Raw genomic sequence first — 21,607 nt, forward strand, 5'->3', positions numbered from 1 at the left:
TAATACTGTTATCTGCCTATGCTAGAACCTGTCATTATCACCTAGAAAGTCCATTTCATCTCTCAATGAAAATATTTGGGGTTTTCATATTTCAGATTTCTTAAAATATTAATTATAAATATAAACTTTTTATAGCTGGTATAAAGGAAAATATTTTTACCTATTATATTTTTCTAACTAGTTGTGATGACTAGATTTTTAAAAGCCAATTTTTGTATGTTTATTTTTTATCCCACTATTTATTAGTATATGTAATTTTTTAGTTTATTCTTGTGGGTTTTCTAGGAAGACAGGCATCTGATCTTAAAATTAGTTATAACCTTGTTTCCTTCCTATTGAATGTATTTCTTATTTTTGTTTTATATCTTAGCTTGATTTTTTCTAGAATGCTTGAGATAATAGTATTAGTAATTATACTGTTTGAGTTATATGTATCTCTTAGTTTATTTTTAGAAGCAGATAACAACATCTCACAGCTCTTTGAAATGACTCTGGATCAAATTCATTTGGATCATATGGGCCCAGGGACATGGCAGTAATTTGGGAAAAACAGTGGTAGACATAACCCAAAGCATTTGTAGATGGGGGTGCAAGGATGGCCAGAAGTACACCTGCCTTCCATGCAGTGTTTCTTGCTTGTAAAATGATGAAGTCTAGGGTTACCTGGGTGGCTCAGTCGGTTTAGCGGCTGCCTTTGGTTCAGGTCATGTTCCCCGGGTCCTGGGATAGAGTCCCACATCCGGCTCCCTGCTCAGTAGAGAGCCTGCTTCTTTCTCTGCCTGCTGCTCCCCCTGTTTGTACTCTCTCTCTGTCAAATAAATAAATAAAATCTTTAAAAAATTAAAATAAAATAAAATGATGAAGTCTAACAAAACAGAGAAATATTTGTTTCCCTACTCTGGAAAACCCATTTTAGGACTCCCTTTTATGAGAGTTAGAAGCAAACTCAACTTATATATTCCTTCCAAATCCTGAGCTCGGTTGAGCTTCTTCTTACCTAACACTTTGACAGTAAGTGGGATAAAAATTGTAGCTGCCTAGGCTACTTCAATGTTAAATGAAAGAACAATAATAATAAAGTTAGAAAGGAATAATTGCATTGCAAGAAATAAACTAAGAACAACTGTACTACCCAGAAAGAAATTGTCATGATAACAGAATGAAAACAGTACCTTTGGTGCTGCTACTTCCAGGAAGGAAAAATTTAAGATTCTATTTTGAAATCACTATGTAAATGTAAAGAAGTCTGTCATTTCCATTCATTCCATTCATTGTAATTTTCTCCTGACAGTTAAAGTTCTCACATGTAATTTTTGCCCTTTTAGATTTTCATTTTTTTAAAGTACAGAACTTGCTGTGACAGAATACAAAGTCTCCTGATAAGGCTGCAATGCAGACATGCCTGTGAAAACTGGCCTACTACTGTACCCCCCAGGGACAAATGTCTCAAGTAATGGCTTTGGTATTCAGTTCGATCAGTTGGATTGAATTTTATGAAGAGAAAACTCTTAAGACAGTGTAATGACTTCAGGCTTCCATTGGAGCTTACTGAAATGACTATGAAATGACTCCTGTTTCCCAGAACCATGCAGCTTTCTTGCCACATGGGTTTTTGTTTGTTTAAAAAAAAAACAAAAAAACAAAAAAAACTGTGTATTCCTATATTGTTGGGGTAAATTCTTTTTTTTTTTCCCCTAAGATTTTATTTATTTGAGAGAGGGTTCAAGTGGAGGGGAGCGGCAAAGGCAGAGGGAGAAGCAGGCTGCCTGCTGAGCAGGGAGCCCAACACAGGGCTCGATCCTTGGGTCCCAGGATCATGACCTGAGCCGAAGGCAGACATTGAACCAACTGAACCACCCAGGTGCCCCTGTTGGTGGGGTAAATTCTTAACGATGATGTTGATAATATTAAGAATATATATATATATATATAGATAGATAGATAGATAGATGGGTTACTAAGTGGCAGGCACTGTTCTGAGTGCTTCTCAAAAATTGTCAAATTTAAATCGTTTTTAAATATTGCAGATTTTTATCTTTTAGATAAATGTACTCCTATAAAATCTTCCTGCTTCTCAAAGTCAGATGATAAGTTGATGAAGTAGATGAGTTAGGATGACTCTCTGGCATACACCCTCCCCTCTGTTACTTCTCTGCCATTTTGAGTTACAGGAAAAAGAGAGGAGTGGGGGGAAAGATGGTCAAGATAATCCTAGGCAGTTCAGGCAGAAATGGAGGGAAAAGATAGAAGCTGTTGAAAGAAGAGTTTGAATACCTTTCTCCTCTTGCTACTAACTCAACTAACTTTTAAAGTTAATGTAAGGATTAGAATTAGTGCCTAATTGTTATTGAGCATCTGCTGTGTATCAGCTATTGTGCTAACTGATTTACATGCAGAACATCTATATCTCTTAAAAGGATTTCATGCTGATCATAATCAGAATTCTTGAATATTAACCTCCCAGTGAGTGTGCATTGAAAATATTCTGCTTTTTACCAAAAAAAATTCATTTTATCACTATTGGAAGAATAATTCTTATATACATGAGTCATGCCCATAGTAACGAACCATTCTGGATAGATAGTAGTCTTCTCTCTAAGCTTTCCTGATCAACCCTCTTCTTTGGGTCTTTGCCTTTCCTATGTGTCTGTGGCACAAGATTTTGCATTTAATTAAGTAATGCCTCAAATTTCCCATTATTCTAGCTAAAGCTTTATCTTTGTCTAAATATGTTCTCGATCCTAGAGTCTTACATCTCTTTTATGTTCCTACAAGCCTGAGCACAGTGCTAGTTACCAGTTAAGTACTTTATAAACAATTCTGAAATAAATGAGTTAATGAATAAATGAACAGACTTTAGGGGCGCCTGGGTGGCTCAGTCATTATGTGTCTGCCTTCGGCTTAGGTCGTGGTCCCTGGACCCTGGGATCGAGCCCTGCATCATGGTCCTTGCTCAAGCAGGAAGCCTGCTTCTCCCTCTCCCACTCCCCTTGGTTGTGTTCCCTCTCTCGCTGTCTCTCTTTCTCTGTCAAATAAATAAGTAAATAAAATCTTTTTAAAAAATGAACAGACTTTAAGTTGCCATTGGCCACTTAATGATTCTGAGGAGCTTTTATGGTATGTGTGCAATATAAAGTCAGAAAATTTTCAAAAGAGGTCTTTGCTTTTTTTCCTTCTTAATCTGAAGAAGTAGCTCTCAAAATTTTTATCTCAGGATCCTTTTGCACTTAAAAATTATTGAGTTCCCAGTACAAAGGAGACTAGCATGGCCCCTGCACAGAGATGACATACAACTTTATGCAGCTTTCCATATTTTCTGTAGTATTTGGAAATGCAATAAATGTTATACCTTTAAAAAAATTATTGAGTTTCCCAATGAGCTTTTGTCAGTGTGGAGTCTATCTAGCGATGCTTACCATATTGTAAATTAAAACTGAGACATCATTAAAATACAAGTACATAAATACGTATTCTACTAGCAGTCACAGCAGTGACATCAACTAATGTCATGTAGCTTCTGGTAAACTCCGCTGTACACTCATAGGGGAATGAGAATGAAAAACATGAAAGTATGATTGTGAAAACAGTTTAGATCTCACAGACCTCTGAAAATGTATTGGAAAATTAATTATCTAAAGTATACCACTGGGGCACCTGGGTGGCTCAGACAATTAAGCATCTGCCTTCAGCTCAGGTCATGATCTCAGGGTCCTGGGATGGAGTCCCATGTCTTGCTCTGTTCAGCGGAGAGTCTGCTTCCCCCTCTCTCTCTATCCCTCTCCATACTTGTGCTCTCTGTCTCTCTCTCTCTGTCAAATGAATAAATAAAATCTTTTAAAAAAGTTGAATATACTGCTGGATTACTGAATCAGGATATACTAAGGGTACTGTTTAATTGTCAAGTTAAAACCTTGTTTTTTACCTTTATGTTAAATCATTTTGTATTGTTAGTGTTGTAGACGGTTCTAATTATATAGCAAGCACAAAATTAATTTTTAATTTATGTTAAGTGATAGTGAACATCTTTTTGGTTGAAATTATCTTCATTTAAAAAAAACAATAGTATCTGGAAATTGTGTTCAGTGTACATTTAAAATTGGGTCCTTCTCCATTGCAGTTCCGCAGTTTGAAACGGCATGTAATTATGTGGAAGCTACACTTGAAGAGTTCCTGACCTGGAACTGTGGCCAGCCTACTATGTCTGGACCATTTAGAGATTATGATCATTCCAAATTCTGGGCTTATGCCGACTACAAATATTTTGTCAGCCTATTTGACAACAAGGCAGATATTTTCCAGGTAAGTCAATGCATTCCTTTTAACCATGGTAGTAATTTATTCTTGAGAAAAGATCACAAATTAGAACTTATCTGGTACCTTATTCTTTCACTGTCATCTTCTCTCAAAAGTAGTCACTGTGTGTCTTAAGTATTTTATCCATTCAAGCTAAAAGATTTGCCCAGGTGAAGTGTAATGTTTGGCTCACACGGATGAGCAGCTTTGTCACTGTTTTCCTACTCACAAACTTCTTCCATACTCCCTCGTTCACCTTTAAACAGTGCCCAGCTTGTTGTATATGAATATGGAAGTGTAGATTGTGTATAGAACTTTATTTCCCCCTGGCCTACATAAATGTTTTTATTCTGTTAGTGAGGCAGATGGAAGTACAGCATTGATTATTACTTGAAGAAGCATTGGCGAAATCCTGGAAGCATTCCAGGCTGCTGCTGCCATCCTTTCGTGCTCTGAGGGGTTAGTACAGGTTAATGGCCCGGGGCAGAGAGTGCTGGGCTCCTGGTGTTTGATTGCAGAAGTCCTGCAGAAGTATGGGAGTGCTTGCAGAAGTAAGAATGTGGAAACTCTTTGTCATGTGTTGACACAACTGACAGCAGAGTTTGCATACCACCATATCCTTTTTTAAATATTTTCTACCCCAAACTGCCAGCTTATTTTGTGGGGTGATTTTGCAAACTCCCTGTTCTGTTTTCTGTGTGTGTCTTGGGCATGAGGCAGGAATGGGAGTAGTTCCAGGAAGCTGTTTGGATGACTCTGCCTTACCCACAATCAGGTCAGGGCTCCAGAGTCCTTTATCCTGCCCCTGATCCTTTGTCCAGAGAAGTATTCCGCCATCACTGCAGGCCGTTGTGCTGTCAGAACCGAGCCCCCTGGACTGCTCTCCTCCTGCTCGTCACCATCACCCCCTTGCTGGACTTCCCTCTCACATAGGCTGCCAGTCCAAAAAACTTGTTTTTAAGTTTGTATTTAAATTCCAGTTTGTTAACATGCATTGTAATGTTTCAGGTGTACAACATAGTGATTCCGCATCCCATAGATCACCCCCTGCCCAGCACTCCTTAATCCACATCACCCATTTCCTTTTCCATTCAGCCTGTGTTTTTCTGTTTTCGCTTCAAGTCAAGGTGTAGATGCTGAGGTTACGTAGTTATATAATACAGTGATCAATAATTTGTAGCTTTAAAAATTTTTTTTAATGCTTACTTAAATTTTGCTTTTTATTTAAAAAGGGAAAATGTATCACTTGTCTCAGAATTGTTAGTTGAAAATATATTCTTCTTATAACTATGAAAGAATGCATCAGTTTTGAAAACATTCTGTAGATGCTTTCTGAATCCAAAGTCTATACCAAACCTATTTACGCATTTTTAAATGATACTTTTGAGATAATTTTTTTTCTTATAACATTATCTGTGACCACTTTATGAGTCTTTAACCCTGGAACTTGTAGATATCATAGTTAACTTTTAGAGTCTTTTATTATATTTCTTGTACTCTCACCTATCCTGTAGATTAGACTAGTACTTTTATATTCCATGTTTCAGGTAAAACATTGTGTAATAGTCATATTTATTGAGTACTTCTTATCCTTGGTATTTTTCTAAGTGTTTTACATTTATAATCATCAAGTAACCATATAATATAATAATTATCCCTGTTGGAAGAGAAAAGAGGCACAAAAAGTAAACCTTTTCTGAAAATCTGCAGCTAAGAAAAGAGTGACCCAAGCAGTCTGTCCTGTGAGCTTTATCTGCCACACTGTATGCATACACAGGGTCTGAAGACATCCAGTATTTTAGGGACCCCACAGCGGGGTAAGGACTTCCATGTCAGCTGAGTCTGGGCTTGCTCTGCCTTGCTTGAATCTCCCATATGACTCCCTGACTCTCAGTCACTTCATCTCAGCCCAGGCATGAAGCCCGGGGCAGGTATGTGTCCTGTCCAGTAAGTGCCTTTTGGTAGTGTGCCGGAATTCTAATTGAGCTCTTATACAACCTGGTGTTTTCATTTGAAATGAGTTTTCTGTCAGCTCACATTATGGTGATTAATCCACTGGATTAGAACAGGGAAATCTGCTATGAATAACAAAATTTATTATGATTATATCATTTTTTAAAATCTCAGAGATTTCTGAGCACCAAGTCTTACATCACAGGTATCTAAGATGTTTTCCTTTCATCACCATAATTCATTCATTCACCTAGTCTTATTACTTTACTGTTTTAAGCTTTCTTCCATCTGGTATAAAATGGTGGGTAGTTAAACATTAAAACAGATGAATTTTTATTAATTCATTTATTTTTGTTTTGTTTTTGTTTTTCATTTCATTTTATTTTCTTTCCAGTGCTCCAAAATTCATTGTTTATACACCACACCCAGTGCTCCATGCAGTACGTGCCCTCCACAATACCCACCACCAGGCTCAATAAAATCATTATTATGTGAACATAACATTTTTATGAAAATAACTATAATCAAATTTTTTTTTAATTTGTTTTGAGAGGACTGGCATTGTTTTTACATTTTTGCAAGACTTGTTAATGTCTGCCTTCATAGAAGACAGCTATATTCTGCTTCCTTGTATAGTCTTAAAATTTGTTGGTTTGTTTGAAGTATATGAGGAATATGTTGCTCACACACATATGCAGCTGAAAAAAATAGGACTATTTTAGAAACTTTTTAAGATAATTGTGAATTTTTTTTAATACTCCACCAAACTTGGGATGCCTAAGTGGCTCAGTTGGTTAAGCAACTGCCTTTGGCTCAGGTCATGATCTTGGAGTCCAGTGATCAAGTCCTGCATCAGGGAGTCTGCTTCTTCCTCTGCCCCTCCCCTGCTCATGTTCTTGCTCTCTCATTCTCTCTCTTTCAAATAAATAAAATCTTTAAAAAAGAAATACTCCGCCAAACTTGACAAGAGGTAGTTTCTTAAAGGTTTATTTGTTGCAATACAGAATCTGAATGCATAATCAATGAACTCTTTATACTTTTACAATAAAATCCATTGGTCCATCTTGCATAGAATGGCTCTTTTGTAATGCCTCTCATTGGCCATTCGGAAAATACTGGTTTGCTGAGTTATATAGATCTTCCAAATGTTGACACATTTCCATATACTTCATTTTTTAAAAAGTGACATTTGTTAATGTCACCTTTCTCATTAGGGAAGTATTTTAAGTATTAAGAAGCTTTCAGGTTCTTGTGTTTCTTGATACCAATATCCAAAATAATTTTCATTCTGTTCAAATATTTTCTAATTCCCCTTGTGATGTGTTGTTTGACTTATGGATTATTTAGAAGTATAATGTTTAGTTTCCAAATATTTGGGGATTTTCCAGCTATCTTCTGTTGTTAGTTTCTGTTAAATTAAATTAAATCCACTGTGGTCAGAGAACATATTTTATGATTCCAGCCCTTTGAAATTTATTGTTTACTGTCCAGAATATACTCATTCTTTTTTTCCCCCAGAATATAGTCATTCCGATGAATGTTCCAGGTGTACTTGAAAGTAATACATATGCTTCTGTTGTTGCGTTTTAAAAACGTCACTAAAGTCAATGGTTTAAGTCTCTTGCATTCCTACTAATTTTCTGTATGCTTGTTCTGCCCATCGTATAGAGAAAGGTATGGAAATTTCCCAATTATAATTGTATATATGTTTCTTTTTCAGCTTAGGTTGGTCAGTTTTTGTATCATGTATTTTGAAACTGTTATTAGGTTCATATACATTTTGGATTATTATGTCCTCTTCATCAGTCAATCTTATATCATGATGAAATGATCCTCTTTCTCCTGGGTTTTTCCTTGTTCTGAATTCTACTTTGTTTAGGTTGTCTTTGGTTAGTGTTAGCATGAAAAAGGAATACTTACTATATGATTCCATTTATATAAAATTGTAGACTTGTAAATAAATTTATAGTGACTAAAGATATCAAGACGGAGAGGGGTTACTAAGGATCACAGGGAAACTTGGACATGATCAAAATGTTGCCATCTTGATTATAGTGATAGTTTCTCCCATGTCCATATATGTAAAAAATTCACCAAAATTGTACACTTTAAATATATGCTGTTTATTATATATCAGTTATACCTCAATAAAGCTGTTTTCACAAAAGAATACAATGCTGCCTGGTACATTTTGGTTCCAGCATCTTGACACCAGCGGTTTCATTCACCACTTTTTTTGTGCCATCAATGTAAATGTTAACACAGTAAAATAGGCAAATATCATCTTAATAGTATTATGAACATAATTTCAACATTGCAGATCCTTTGAAAGGGTCTCATTGACTCCCAGGGGGGTCCACGGACCACCTTGAGAACTTCTGGTTTACAACATCACTTCTATATTACTCTCTATTTCTCTAGTTCTGACTCCTCCTTCAATCAATTCTAAAACAGTTTCTCATGAAGATACATGCTAAGTCATGCTACAAATTAAATTTTGAAATATATTTATCATGTTCACTAAAATTTCATGACTTAAAATTGTATAAGAATAGCATTTAAAACTCTCCCCAATATGACTAATGTGACCTGTCCCCTAGGCGTATGTCCCTGTTGTCTCCTTGCTGTGGGCTGGACCACTTTGTCCTATGTCATCTTCTGACTTTTGCTCCTGCTCTTCCCAACTTCTGTCTCTTAAAATTCTACTTCTTAGGGTCCGGCTCAGATTCAGTCTTGGCTATGAAGCCTTCTCAACCACCGTACCCATGGCTATCCATCCCTTGCCTTCATGCCTGTATGTTTTATTTGAATTGTTATTTAAATGATGTGTGGCATAGAATATATGTGTCTTGTTTCTCTAACAATGTTAGCTCCTTGGGAACAGGGACTATGTTTTATAACTTTTTATTCTCCTAAACTGCTAACATGGTGCTGAATACATAATAGGTACTTGAATGATTACAGAAGAGAATTTTTGTTTTATCTTACCATTTCTTGTTTTGATAGTTCTTTGGTTCTTAGCATCGTTCAAGGAATGCTTTAATTTATACCCCTAGTTTCACCTTTGTCAAATTTTCTGTGGCTTTTAGTTAATCATAGCATTTGTCAATCTTGATAAGAATTTCTTAGCTCTCTTCAGGTTTCTACTAGTTTTATAAGTTTTTTACTTATAAACTCTAAAATTTCCATCTATTAACCCTTTGCTTCCACAAATTAAAATTATCTACCGATAAATATATAAGATTTATATATACTGGTAAATACACTAGTGCATATACTGATATGATTGAAAAATATCCTAGAGTCTTAGAGGGGGCCAACAGTTGTGATTTTGACACTTAACTGGCTTTCATGTTTGGCAAATGAAATTAGTCCCATTCTTTTTTAGTTGTCCTATCACATCATTGAAAATCTAAATAAAACTTAATTTGGAACATTTTGTTCTCTACTTCCCAAGAAAGGTAGGGTATTTGTGACAATATCACATAAAATTTCTTTCACTCATTAGATGAGAATAATAGGTCTTATCTTTTGTAATTATCAATAAGAATCATCATAATTGAAGCTATTCGAATCAACCTATATCAAAAATGATTTTGCCCTGAGAATGTTTCCCAGATAGGTTCCATTTAGTGTTGTGATTGAGATTGGCTGCTGTGAGTCTGGAGCCATGTTAAGTCACCAGGACACAGAATTGCACAAAATGCAATACTTGGAAGAATAGTTCTGACCTGTCTTGGACTTTATAACGTAGTTACGAGAGTATCTTGAAATTCAGCCAGGTGGTTTAGTAATGATTAAAAGGGTTTGATGGTTAGTGATGCTTTCTGATGAGGCAAATTGGAGTGTAAGAATTTGAGTTTTTATTCAAGCCTATGTGTGTAGAAAGCTAACTATCTCTTTCCTGTTTATGTTACCTATGGTTGTTTCCTAAGGAAGAAAGAGCCTAAGTACTTGGTAATTTATAATGTACATTTAAGGGTCTGTTTAAAACTTAAACTGAAGTATTTATCCTTTAAAAGTTTTATTGTAATTATAATTGTATTGTTTTAAAGTTTCATTTTTGTTGTTTTAACCAATATCGTGCCTTTTTTTAAGGCAAAAAGACTCATTATGGAATTACGTATAATCAGTTTTTCTATATTTTTTGATCTAGGCATGGAGAATTAGTAGAATGAGACAAGTTTTTATGTGACAAATAGAATCAAATTAACCATGACTATGAATCACCCAAACAGTATTTATAGGTAAAAGAAAAAATAGTTTTGAGTTGGAGTGTTCTCAGAGCCTAGAGCTTGCACTAACTAGCTCATACTGAATCTGGGCTCTGAGAGTACCCTAACTCAAAATATACCTTGTAGAATGAAATGGTTTAAGAATAGATTATTTTTTGGCAGTGTTTACATGGTAAGCTTAAAAAAAAAAAAAAGCCGCTATTCTGTGTTATAAGCATTTACTAGTTTTCTTCAGTTCTTTGATTAAAGCTAAAATTATGGCAGACTTGGTTACTTGTACAACATTTTCAAGACGGTGTTTGATCCTGGAATAATTATTTAACTTGTTAATTGAAACAGATTTAGGAGTTACTCAAGTTCAGCATAAAAATAGATCTAGTTACCTAGATCAGTAACTCAGAAAATTTTTTTTAACAAAGACTTTATTTATTTGACAGAGTAGGACCCAGCGAGAGAGGGAACACAAGCTAGGGGAGTGGGAGAGGGAGACGCAGGCTTCCTGCTGAGCAGGGAGCCTGGTGCAGAGCTCAGTGCAGGGCTTGATGCGGGGCTGCATGTGGGACTCGATGTGGGACTCAATCCCAGAACCCTGGGATCGTGACCTGAGCTGAAGGCAGACGCTTAACGACTGAGCTACCCAGGCACCCCAGTAACTCAGCAATTTTTGAGCATTTGTTGTACTCATTGTGTGAGGCCCTGAAGACACTAACCTAAATAAAATAAGACTGGCCTCCCATGGGACTTTGAAGTAGAATGCAGAAATCGAACCTTAGGATTGAACAGTATAAAATGTGCTATTAGAATTCAGTATTGTTCCTAACATTATATTATCACTTAAACATACTAATAGTTTTAGAATATTATGCATAATCTAGAATATTGAAGTGTAGACATTTTGAATTTTTTTTTTAATTCAAGCAGAGCTTTAAAGCCTCCTATTTAAAGTGTTGGGAACATTTTTAATTAAACAATTTTCAAAACGGATCCCCATTGCTGTTATATTTACATCACAAGGCAGGGCCACCTGAAGGAAAGAGAATAAAGTACCTGCCCTACTTTTGTGTTATAAATGAAGTTCATTTTTGTTGGTCAGCCAGTTTTCAACTACGAGTGAACAATAAATTTTGCTTATAATGCTCATTCTCTACAGAAGCTGTGCTACATTTATTTTTATCCTGAAACACTATAATGTGTTATTTCCACCTGTTTCTCTTAAGGCATCTCTTAACTGCCAATAAACTTCCTAGATAGGTTCTGAGAAGCAGCTGGGAATCAGGGCTGATTACCTGGGGTTGGAGGAGGATAAAAAAGCAAGACTGGATTCCTGGTTAACTTCTTTAAGTGCTGGAGTAAAACGTGATATGATTTTCTTCTAGAATTGACCCTCCCCACTAGAGTATCTAACAAACTACCAAATTATAACAGGCCTATATTAGCACTTCTGTAGTAAATCTAATCTTCCTCTTTAATTAAAGAGTTGATGATCTAGACTTTTTGACTCTTTGTTTTATTGTCTTTTGTCATTTTCATTGCTTATGATCTATGCATTTTACTTGTATATCAATTATTTGGACTGAGAACATTTTTTTTTCTCTTTTTCCCTGGAGAAATGATGCTGATCTTGGTGGTTAGCTCTCCAGGCCAGCCTGGGGAAGCCTACTAAATTCATAATCTACTCAAAGCAGTTTGTAGAACTCTCCCTACTCCCACCCCAAAATGTCTTTAAGAGTATGCTTCTGGGATACATTTCTGTGATACGGGGTTTAGGACTAGCCAACTATAAACCTGGGAAAAAGTCTCTTACAGAATGGGATTATTGGGGAAAGACAGGTTTCATGGACTAACCTCTTGAATAAATTTGGATTAGGCCCATTAAAAAAACAAAATACAACCCAGTAAATTTGAAGATCTAACTGGACTTTATTAAACAATTCATGAATCAGGCAACCTCCCATCTAGCAAGTAGAAGGAAACTCCACTGAGCTGAACAAATTTTTAAAGGCAGAGAGAGGGTATTAAAAGAAGAAGAAGAAGAAGAAGGAAGAAATGTATTAGCAAAGAATGCATTGTTTAGGAAAGGTTGCCCTCCTAAGGGGAGTTTAAGAGGTCTGTTAGTAAATTTTCTACTCTTAACCAGAAATTCCATGTTGACTGGTTAAAGGTTACAGTTGTGGCAGGGAGGGGGATGAAATGCCATTAGGTTAAGTTTTAAGTCTTGTTTTACTGATTTAGGGCCTTAACCTCAGTGATGGCCATTTTGAGCCTGTGGTTGTTTGGGGGTTTTGTTGTTGTCTTTAGCAGACTTCATGGCATATAACAGATAACCCTGAATAGAAGTTGCCTAACTAAATGCATACAGGTGATTTTTTTTTCCCCCTCATGTAAGGAGAGTTCAGAGCTGCAGTAGCTTGGGCTGTAATGGAGGCTATGTTATACCAAAGAACCCAAGTTTTAATTCTTTCTGTTTTAACCTTCTAAGCATGTGGCTTCCGTCCTCAGGGCTTTGGAATACATCCTTGCATTCCAGGATAGCCATCATAACTATATCGCTGAAAGGAGGAAGGAAGGACAGAAGTCTGCTCTCAGCTCTCTGTCTCACTTTTGGGGAACTTTCGCAGAAGTCCCCCTAACAACTTCTCTTTAATACTTAGAATTTAATCTCATAGCCCCACTGAACCGCAGGGGAGGCTAGAAAATGGGTGTCTCTTAGCGGACATCTCCCTGAACACAGTTGGAAGATACAAAGGAATACGGGCAGTTTCTGCCACATCCTGCTCATGGAACAGCATGAAAAATTAAAGCAACATTTATTTAAATAAGAAAGTATAGTTATTACAGGGTATCTGCATGGAGCAAGCAAGTGTAGAGTCTGGGAGAATTGCATCATTTTAAAGGGAGAGTTCCAAGATGAGTCCTGCCCTCTGTACCATCATTCTTTTGTGCATTGCTCAAGATGCTCAGGGCTAATGCCTGTGTAGCAGGGGAAAGAGGCTTTTGAAGTTGGTGGAAGAGCAGTTCTCAGGAAGCCACAGGTCTGCAGTTTCAAGGGGAGTTCCTATGGCCAGATGCTTGGGGCAAGATTATTGACAGTCATTTATTTCATGGCTAATTCCATAGGTTAGCAATCTGCTGTATTTCTCACTGGAGCAGAGGAAGGGAAAAGAGACTGAGAAGGGTGAAAGCCAAATTCAATTGTTCTTGACCTCTTAATTTATTGAACCATTGTGTGATAGTGATAGACATTGCCTGTGGCTTTTTTTTTTTTTTGGTTATTTATATTGTTTCAAGTTGATATCTCCAACTACATTGTAAAGTTTTAATATGATAATAGAAATGTTTATGTCTTACAGTCTCCATCCTTGATTAGCATATCCCATGTTATCAGTCAGTTATGTTGATTTAAGTAGATTTGGTGTGGTCCTGATTCTCAACTCCCTCAGCTCCTGCATTCCATTTATGATCTTGAAATACAACTTGTAGATGACATAGTTACCTTCGCATGTAATTTTAAAAAATTGTTAAAAATACCTTACTTGTGACAGAAAGGAACATTTTAAAGGAAGTAATTTAAAATAAAACAGCATATATTTTGGTGTGTTCATGCTCAGTGACTACACTAGAAGACATAATGAAGTAGTCAGTCCAGGTATGTGATTAAGTAAATCACCTCCAAAACCATATGCCATCCTTTTGAATGGATACCACATTCCATTTACTCCAGAAACCAGGGCCAACACTGATGCACACTGGTCTGCAATGCTCTTTTTCTGATATTGCAGACTGTGAAGGAGCTTGCTAAGTTCTAGGTGAGGCTCTCCCAAATGACTGTTGTCATTTGCTTTGTGTTAGAATTGTTTAGACTTGGGCACTGGCCTGGAATGATGAAAGAATCCCAGGACCATACCTACCAGATTTATATTCGCCCAAGGGAAAAAAAAAGGATTCCAGAGCAAAACAGAGTAATTAAGTACGCCAGCCAGTAAAAAACATTGAAGGTAAGGTAAGGTAAGGATAGATAAATGTGGTAAGGATAGATAAATGTGGAAACTAGATTTAAGCTCTGCTATGTTAGACTCTGCCAGTTGCTGAAACTAGTGAGGTATGTAAGTGATGAAAAGACAGAAAAAGACTGTAAAATGTGAGTGTTTATTCATTCTACAAATGCCTGTTTTTCAGGTACTGTGCTAGGCTAGATAGTCGCAGAGCCCTGGTCCCCTTTCCTCAGGGAGCTCATATTCTAGTGGAGAAGACAGACCAGTGACTCTAACCAGTAATGGCCAATTGTCCTAAGTGTTATGAAGTAAACAAAAATGGGCCCAAATTAAGAACAACAGGAGAGGGACTTCCTTTACATAGGGTAAGTTGGGAAGCTTTCTCCAAGGATATGATAAATTTAAGCTGATTCCTAAAAAATGAGAAGCTAGCCATGTGAAGGGAGGGTCAGGAGCTTTCTAAACAGAGTGAATAGCATATGCAAAGCCCTTGAAGAAGGGAAAATTTACCCTTTTGGGGGCAAAAAAAAAAAAGCCATTGTGACTAAAGCCTGGCCAATGAGATATGCAGAGGGTTAGAAGGCATCAGAAAGGTAAGAGGGCCCTCGTCATACAGGCCCATGACTGAGGCATTTGGACCTAATTCTAAATGTAAAGCAAGGGAGTGACAGGTCTTAAAATTTTTAAAAGATTGCTCTTGCTGTCGGGACGCCTGGGTGGCTCAGTTGGTTAAGCAGCTGCCTTCGGCTCAGGTCATGATCCCAGCGTCCTGGGATCGAGTCCCACATCGGGCTCCTTGCTCCGCAGGGAGCCTGCTTCTCCCTCTGACTCTGCCTTCCACTCTGTCTGCCTGTGCTCGCTCTCGCTCGCTCTCTCTCTGACAAATAAATAAATAAAAATCTTTAAAAAAAAAAAAAAAGATTGCTCTTGCTGTAGTGAGGAGACTGGGTCAGAGGCAAAAAGAGTCAAAGTTCTTCAGAAGGAAGAGACCAAGAGAGAATGACACGGTTGCATGAGGGGGAGTGGAAGCATTTAAAGAAGTGGCATTTACACTGGGTCTTCAAAGAGAAATGTGAACTGGGGTGTGGGAGAGCTGCTGGCAGAGGGAACAGCAGAAGCAAAAGCAGGGAGGTGTGTGGTCTATACCAGGAGAGCTGTAGAGATGGTGGGGCAGAGGTCTCCTACCAGAGCCTGCGTCCCCTTCACTATTCCGGAATGCCATTTGCGGCATTTCACACATACCTTCACACATAATTTTTAAAAACAATTGAAATGCCCCTGCTATAAAATACAGGAGAATTTAAGCAGAAATATGTGATTTAATGTATATTTATTCAAACCTGACTATATTAGGAGTCATAATGAACTAATCAGATACCTGTACCTACTTGTGACCTGCAAGGAAAGGTTCAATTTTTAAGAATTAAGATGAAGTCCCACAGAGTATTTCCAAAATTGTATACTTAACATTTTTAAATGAGGCTAAATAAGTATATTTGTATCTATACTTGTAGAGTTATTACTATGAGATAATATAGGCACAGACTGATCTTGGTGGATATATTGCTGGCCCAAAAGTTATGCGTTGCAGTGCTGTTGGTGGTCTGCTTTTCAAAATGGTGAGCAACTCCTGGTAAAGCTGCACAGAACACAAAGCATAGTCCTCTCTTGACTTACTGAGTATTTTTGTTTCAGGAAAACTCAGTATATATGAAAACCATGCCAAAGATCTTCTGATGTTATGTGAAGTGGAGTTGGAGTCCTACTTTCAGGGAATTAGAATCACATTTTTCAGCAGTATGAAAATTGTGCAAGATACAGAACCTTTCTTTGTTGTGTTGAGCTGCCTCCTGACCTCTGTACACTGAATACCAGTAGCACCCTCCTCCCACTTGTTATGACAGACAAGAATGTATGCGTGTTTTGTTTTGTTTTGTTTTTAACAGTACTGTCAAAAGTTGCATCCCTTGGGTTCCACGTAGAAAAATGAGTTAAATGGGTGTATCGACCTTCAATCTCATAAGGATTAAGAGAGATAATACACATGAAATGTTAGTACTGGGGTCTGGCCTGCTATAAAAATTCAATAACCAGGTGGTGATAACCTGTTAGCAATTGAAATGGTGGGTCTGGCCTTAAATAGGAGAGAAGTTAGGACTTGAGATAAGGCTTGGGAGTCTTGTAGACAAGTTGATTTAAACATTGTAAAATGCCAGGCAGAAATGAAATAAGATTTAATTTAAGAGGGATAAATGTAGAATCCCATGGCTTTTTCCTACAATCTGTTAGTAAGTCAAGGCTGAAGAGATATAGGCTAGTATAGCTAGGCCACCATTCCTAAGAAAAAGGCAGGCAAGCCAAGATGAGCTATGGCATAATTCCGTTGCTGAAACTGTCCGATAGTACATGAATGGTATAATGTCCAGGTCATTCAGTGCTGTCCATAGACAGGGTTTCATGTAGGCTGTGTCTGGGGTTGGGGAGTCAGGCTTAAGAGTGCTGTTGACAAAGGTAGTTGAGAAGATAACAACTGGAGGGGAAAGTTAATGCTACTGAGTTTAGGTGTTAAAAAAAAGAAGAGCCATGACAGTTTTTCAGATAATTTAAAAACAGCAATTTTTGGCAGAAGAGAAAATAAATTTGTCTGTAGAAGGCAAATCTACAACCTTCTGTGAATTACATGAAAGCAGATATTTTATTGTGAGCAGTTGTTTAAAAAATTCAACCAAGTAGATTCAAAGAGCCCATTGGCTTTGTTGAAGAAATCAAGACAGCATCCCATCTAGCAAGTGGGGAGAGCTAGAAGATGGAAGGTTTTTATAGAAAGAAGGCTGGGACAAGAAGTTATTAGCAAAGGTTAAAAAAGGGTTGATTCAGGTAAGAACACCTTCCTTAGTGGGAAGGGCACATGGAGTTTTATCAAGCAGAATACCTCAGCTTCCTGTGTGGGTCGGTGTGGAGATGGCCCATGCGATGGATTACCTCATTGGTGCTGACCAGAAAATTCCTGATCTACTATTTAAGACCCCATTTCTGGGAGAGGTTGAACTACAGTTAAATATTAAGGCCTGGTTTGGTGACTTGGCCTATCACTTATGCAAGTAACTCCATCCATAGTCTGCAGTTTTCTTTTTAACACAGTCAACCAGACACTTGATTGTTCTTTTCAGCGATGGTGTCAAATAGAATTTTATGGATATAGATGATTTCTAGACTTTTCCAACTGTTGAGGTGGATGTGGGAATAGACTCCAGGGTAGATCACCCCACCAATCACCTTTATTCATTTCACTGTTTCCAGCAAGACTCAAGGTAGATTCCTTCTGTACCCACTTTGATTTCAGACATTTGACTCTTTAAGTAGCTGAACACAATTGGCAGAAAAGCCTCAGCTCTTAAGAGTCTGGGAGTGGGGGCACAAAATAGGTACACTAAATGCTATTTTCTGACAGATTTCCTTTTCTTTCAGCCTTTGGTTTTCCCGACCAATCTGCAGCTGAATTTTAGGTAGTTTAGGTCACCCTGATCTAATCATTCCCAAATAATTTTTCCTTTTTTGTCATTGCTGTCAGTCAAAGCCTCTTGCCAATTTCTCATATAACCCCTATCCCCCATAGGTAAATCTTCTTCTGTGATTCTTTCTAAAGCAGTGCTCTAGAGTAGAGTTTCTCACAGGGGGTCTTCCAAGTGACTCCCTTAGTATATGTGAATTGTGTACATGTGTGAATTTCTCTGAGGAGAGGGGTGTTACCACTCATTAGTTTCCTAAAGGAGTTTATCTCTAAGATGAAGAATCACTTCCACAAGGCTCTTCTTAGGTAAGGCAAATCTCTGTTTGTTGTTGTTGTTGTTGTTTGTTTCTACATTGCAAGTCTTCCTGCTACCTTTAGTTAAATTCCACACTGAGGCGTGGTGGATTGTTCAGCAAGGACCAGAATTAATTGGAAGCCTCTTCTAAGTTCCCTGCATGGACCAAGAGCCTTTCATTAGTGACTGTAGAGCACCTTCTGCTCACTTCTGTCAGAGCACTTGCCACATTATATGAGTTGATTTATGGGACTGTCTTCTATTACTAGATTTGAAAGATAGCCCTGTGTTGTGTTAGTTTATGTATTCTGAACACTGAACACCATACCAAGACCAGAACCATTTACCCATAATAAGCCAACAGATTCTTCTTTCCGTGCCAAGGAACAAATGTTTTAAGCACTTACTCTGAGACAGGTATTATGTTAGGCATGGGGAATACAGAGGTGAGCTCCCTGTGCGGAGCTTATGGACCCTATCAAGAGGGCCAGGATCTTTGCCACTCCTTGGAGCAGCTGTGTGGGAGTCGTATGTGAACGCATTTACAACAGCACTGACCTTATAAGAACTCCCCCTCTGTAACAGACATTAGTAATATGCCCGTCATCCACTACTTTCATTACTCAAAACAAAAATGAAAATGCTTTTTCTTGTCTTCCTCAAAACCACCCATTAAAGGTCCCTCTAAAATCCTCTTTCTCTTTGACTAAGGCTGTTAATGGTTTGTCTCTAAAAATAGAAGGGGTAGATGGAAGATACTGATAACAGAAGTGTCAGCATTTAGGCCCAGGTCCTGCACATCGAAGTTTTTTGTTTTGTTTTATTTTTTAAAACTCAATAGGAAAAATTCATGATTTAAAAAAAACAAATAGGGATACCTTGGTGGCCCAGGTCATGATCTCAGGGTCCTGGGATCAAGCCCTGCATCACATCAGGCTCCTTGCTCAGCATGGAGTTTGCTTCTCGCTTTGGCCCTCCCCCATGTTCTCTCTCCCTCTCTTTCTCTCAAATGAATAAGTAAAATCTTAAAACAACAACAACAACAAACGAGCAGTTAGCCCCTTATTCCAACCTAAAGAAGAACAGAGCAGTTTGTTGAAAGCAAGAAGCTTTGCTGCTACCTCCTGGCCCTTAAGGGGATGCAAAGGATCCAGGTTTGAGAACTGTTGGACTAGATGGTATTTATAGGTCAGTAGTTGACTAGGGCATGATTTGTCCACAGAACCAGGCATAAGGAGAGCCAAGTTGGGAGCACTGTGCTGTCTATTTTAAAGTTCATTTCTCTTAAGGAGTTCATGATTTGGGGGAGCATAGCAAAAGTCATCTATGGATATGTATTTCAAAAGATATGCAGACCCTACCTGGAGGCTCTGGTTTAGTAGGTGTGAAATAAGGTTCCAGCATCTATAGTTTTAAATAACTCCATTAACCTAGGAGAAGGCTTAATGTCACTAGAGTGTAAAAAGTTAATACACTAGTTACACCTAGAAATATCTGCACTGCTTTGAGAAAGTATGGCTTTCCAGCTTCCTGAGTTGAGCTTCAGAAACTTATACATTTATATTTTTATTTTTTTACATCTTTTTAAGTTTTTATTTGAATTCTAGTTAGGTAACATACCGTGTAATATTAGCTTCAAGTGTACAATATATAGTGCTCTAGTAATTCCATACATCCCCGGAAGCTCATGCAAGTGCACTCCTTAATGAGTTACATTTTAACTTTTAGAATACATGACATAACATTCTATTTTTGTCATCAGAGACTTCAAAAAACTTCTGTTTCATTGCATTGCTGTTCCTGCTGCCTGAGTTAAACATTCTTCCTCTAGATATAGGCATAATTATGTCTGTTGTTTATTTTCTCTCTCCAACCTCTAAAATGTAAGCTTCGCTTGGCTGGACATACTTGTCTTTCTTATTCACTGATTCATCACAAGATTCTAGAACAGTCAGTATTTGTTGGAAAAACTACTCATGGTGAGGTACTTCTATTGGTTTAAATCTATTGCTTTAAAAGATTTCTTGGATTGCTCTGGAAGCCTAACCTCCTCTGTCTATAGCATTTTCTATAAAAGAGTATTCCAACTGCCAAAAACCGAATGTGCAAGTACAAATATGTAACACTACCATACAGTACATTTGGTTGGTTCTTGACGGACTGTAACTTTATTTTCAAAACAGGATGTGATATGGTCTGACTTCGGGTTTCCTGGAAGAAATGGACGGGAAAGTACATTGTGGATCGGCTCCATGGGGGCCCATACACCCTGTCATCTGGACTCCTATGGTTGCAACTTAGTATTCCAGGTCCAAGGAAGGTAATGCACAGGTGCATGCATGTGTGTGTGTGTGTGTGTGTGTGTGTTGCACAGGAAGAAGAATGAGGATCAGGCAGGTGGCAGACCCCAAGGTTTAGTCCCAGCTCCACCCTGTCAGCCTGCCTCATGACCAAGACCAATCTGTTGGCCTCTGGTTCAGTTTCCTCCCTTTTGAAGTAAGGGGGACAGGTCAAATGATGGTTTCCATGTGTGTCTCAATTCTGATCAGGATTACCTTCAGAGTCCTGATCCTAGAGCTCCAGGATTCCACTCTCAGAACAGCTAGACAACTGTCTGCTTAGCTCTGTTATGTAAGAGTCTGCATTTGTAGTGTTCAAAATTCTATTTAAAAGCAGGAAGACCCTTTTTTCAAATCTAAATAAACAAGAGTGGAGCAAGGTTGCTGAAAGAAAGAGGCTTTGCTGCTACCTTCAGGCCACTAAGGAGATGCTAGGGGGCCTGGTTTGGGAACCACTGAATGAGATGATATTTATGGCCCCTTTCAAGTCTAAATTTTAGTCTGTGCCTACATGTTGACACAATGCAGTATGTTCTTACTTTAGGTAAGTTCTTCTCCATCTGTCAGGCATACTTCTGATAGTCTCTGGTTCCAGGATTTCCGTGAGAATTTACATGTTTCTGCTAGTTGGAGGATCCACTCAGAATGTTATAGTGTAGCTTATTTTCTCCCAATTAGTGATGCTCAAGTCTCCTTTCCTGGTCTTTTGAAACATTTATAGGACAGTACAGAGGGAAAAAGAGAAATGGCCATTTCTAAGTTCTCAGACCCTTGAGACATGAAAAGGATTATCAGTGGATCCAAAAGAAACAGTGAATAAGTATGTGAATAGATTTCATAGGTGATGTATTTTGAAAACTATAAAATAGTGTAAGACAGTCCACTTCTGGATTCATTAAGTCCTTATTAAAGGATCTAGGACATTTCAGGTACATTATTATGTGTTGTGGATGCTGCAGTGATCCACAAGTACCTGGTCCTTGCCCTTA

At 37.8% G+C, this 21,607-nt stretch overlaps 1 protein-coding gene across 2 annotated transcripts in view; it reads left to right on the forward strand.

Annotated features, from left to right (window-relative positions):
- Window positions 1-21,607, forward strand: part of HSPBAP1 (HSPB1 associated protein 1) — a 59,355-nt gene that overhangs the window by 19,968 nt on the left and 17,780 nt on the right. For both annotated transcript variants that reach the window (XM_013052673.2, XM_004745455.3), the window contains 2 exons: window positions 4,118-4,299; window positions 20,463-20,599. In XM_013052673.2, the coding sequence (XP_012908127.2) occupies window positions 4,118-4,299; window positions 20,463-20,599 (319 nt within the window). The remainder of the gene's footprint in view (window positions 1-4,117; window positions 4,300-20,462; window positions 20,600-21,607) is intronic.

Source organism: Mustela putorius, unplaced genomic scaffold (assembly GCF_011764305.1).
Source record: "Mustela putorius furo isolate JIRA1106 unplaced genomic scaffold, ASM1176430v1.1 tig00003834_pilon_pilon_pilon, whole genome shotgun sequence".
NCBI classification, from domain to species: domain Eukaryota; kingdom Metazoa; phylum Chordata; class Mammalia; order Carnivora; family Mustelidae; genus Mustela; species Mustela putorius.